The 2,500-nt window shown below is 42.2% G+C and overlaps 1 protein-coding gene across 11 annotated transcripts in view; it reads left to right on the top strand.

Moving 5' to 3' along the window:
- LOC113803632 (trichohyalin) overlaps positions 1-2,500 on the top strand; it is a 141,580-nt gene that overhangs the window by 104,401 nt on the left and 34,679 nt on the right. For 10 of the 11 annotated variants that reach the window (XR_011399665.1, XM_070140804.1, XM_070140802.1 and 7 more), the window contains 2 exons: positions 1,111-1,143; positions 2,286-2,453. Coding sequence is in view for 10 of the 11 variants with exons in the window: in XM_070140804.1 (XP_069996905.1) it covers positions 1,111-1,143; positions 2,286-2,453 (201 nt within the window). In the remaining variant the exon portion in view is untranslated. The remainder of the gene's footprint in view (positions 1-1,110; positions 1,144-2,285; positions 2,454-2,500) is intronic. The other variant, XM_070140801.1, reaches the window with a different exon arrangement.

The following is a 2,500-nucleotide window of genomic DNA, read 5'->3' as shown; positions in this document are numbered from 1 at the left end:
TCTCTCTCTCTCTCTCTCTCTCTCTCTCTAACCTCTCGCTTTCCCTCCCTCCCTTTCCCTCTCTCTCTCTCTCTGTCTACCTACCTATTGTCTACTCACTTATCTATCTATTCTCAGCATGTGTGTTTATAGGTTTAGGTAAAAGGGGAAGATGGAGTCAAAGAGACGAAGGGGGGAGGGGGGTAAGGACACGAAAGGGGCTTAAGAGAGAGAAACTAGGTGACCTTAGGCTCTGAATCTACTGTATATATTGTCTCGCCGTAATACTACCGAAATCATTTTGATTAAGCTAATGGGGGATTAGCTTCCTAATTACACAAACAGGAGGATTAAGATTAATGTTACGTTATGTTTAGGGTACTGAAATGTACTAGTTCCTCCTGTGTAATTATCAGAAAACAGTTTAATTTTTTTGAAAATGCGGGTTCTTATATGCTGTTATTTTTATGATTGGTACCTGAAAGTAGGTTGTTAGATTGTTTGTATTAAATATGCAGATAGTTTGCAAAGGACAAAATAATTGTCTCTACTGGGTCTGCAGTATTATTTTTTTTTCTTTTTTCTTCTTCATACTTTCTATTTAGTCTTTCAAACTTTACCTTTTTTCAGTAATTTGTGTCTCTTTTCTGCTTATAACGAGAGCTTAAGAATCCACACCTTTACTTAGTCACTTTCTCTTCAAGTTAGATTCACTTTAAGTATCTCCTTTCAGTGTTATACTTCTTAGTTCTTTGTGGCAGATTAGCTCCTTGTGTTCATCGAGTTTATCCTTTGATAGTTAGATGCGTCTTCGTCTTATCTCTAGATCAGACCCAATAACAGAATGATAAGGAGTGTTTTGTACAAGTGATGGCTTTCTGTTTTCGCTACCGCAGGAGTATTGTAGGTTCTATTTGCTATATTTAAAGAAGAGAAAACTTAACACTAGATTCTGACTGTTGTAAAGAAAGTCTCGCGAAGTCCACAACTCATGAAAGTCTTTTGAATCATGTGATCAGAGAGGAAATGTTATTCCCAGAGTCTTTTTTTTGCTTAAAAAAAGTATTGTGGATTTCGTCAGCACTTAAACCTTTGTCAGTCGAGGGTCAGTAACCAAACTTTTACTCATAGATCGCGGCGGTCCAGCGTGTGGCCGACCTCAAGGTAAAAGTAAAGACAAAAAAAAAAAAAAGAGAAAAAAATGCACAAACGAGCATAAGGCAAAACTTGACCCCCTGCGCTGTTATGTGCCCGTCAAGTGTCTGTGTCATTCGTATTGCATCATAAGAAAACAACTCATGTGTTTTGAGTTTCAAAATATAAAATAAAGGCAATATTCGACCTATGCTGTCAGAGCGTGTCATGTGTCACCACCACAGAACGGGCTCTTGGGCATGGACACTTGAAGGCACTAAACCTCGCACTCTGCCTTTAGAACTTAAGCTGTTTGTTAGTTGACTCAGATAGCCATGCAATCGCTTCTCGCCGCCGCCACTAAGGGTTCCAGTGACCTTTCCTGGCCTCGTCTCTCCGCCGGCCCGCCCGAGCGCCCACGCCCGTGGCCACTCGGCGGCTGTCCTGTCTGAGCTTCGGTGTCAGTAAAATGTCATATGAAGTGTCACTAACGAGGTTGAACCTCCTTGTACTCTTGACAGCCCTGCTTAGTCTTAAACAACTTTGCTTAGTGACACTAATCACCAGAACAGCAGCTCCTGAACTGCTCATGATCTTACTTAACCTGAGATCATCTTTAGAGTCAACAGTAACATAGAGAAGCTTGTGCATAAGCTTTAATCAGAACTTCGGAAATCGGTAAACTTAATGGGATGTCGAAAAATTAAATAAAAATGCAAAGCTGAACTTTATGACAAAAAATTAAAAGCTCCAACTGCAGATTTCATTTTTTTTACAATAACACTCGTTTCTAACCTCACCGTAAACTATTAATTCTAGTCGTTTCACACACAAGAATAAAAAGGAACATCTTAAGTCACTCCACAGCTGTCAGGTACACATAAAACTAGTTCTTGTCCACATGCACACATACCCCGTGGGATTCTCATAGATTCCTCAGACTGACAAACACGAATTCAACTGGGTAATCTCCGGGGCACCTCTATAGTTGGAGCTTTCCAGCCCTAGTGTCATTCCGATAAGCATCCCCTGCAATAAACGTGACCCGCCCTCACTTCACATTTCACAACCAGCTGAGAGTTCTTCCCTTTTTTCCAAATTTCTTTCCTCGCTCTCAAGGCTTTTCTCTCTAGACTAACGCCTCCGTGCGACACCGCCTCTCCCTCTCACAGGCGCAACAGCACTTGATCGAGACCCAGGAACTGCAGTCACAGATCACGGAACTGGAGGACAAGCTGGCCGACTCCCGCCTCGAGGGCACCAAGATCAAGAACGAGCTCGTCGACCAGAAGACCAACTTCGAGATCCAGCTGTGCGACCTGCAGACCAAGCTCAACGAGGTAGGCCTACCTCTGTGCTCATTTATTCTTCTAGCTCTTTCTTCTTC

This window comes from Penaeus vannamei, chromosome 27, assembly GCF_042767895.1.
Source record: "Penaeus vannamei isolate JL-2024 chromosome 27, ASM4276789v1, whole genome shotgun sequence".
NCBI classification, from domain to species: domain Eukaryota; kingdom Metazoa; phylum Arthropoda; class Malacostraca; order Decapoda; family Penaeidae; genus Penaeus; species Penaeus vannamei.
Note: the sequence above shows the minus strand (reverse complement) of the source record. Positions and strands in the feature narration are given on the sequence as shown.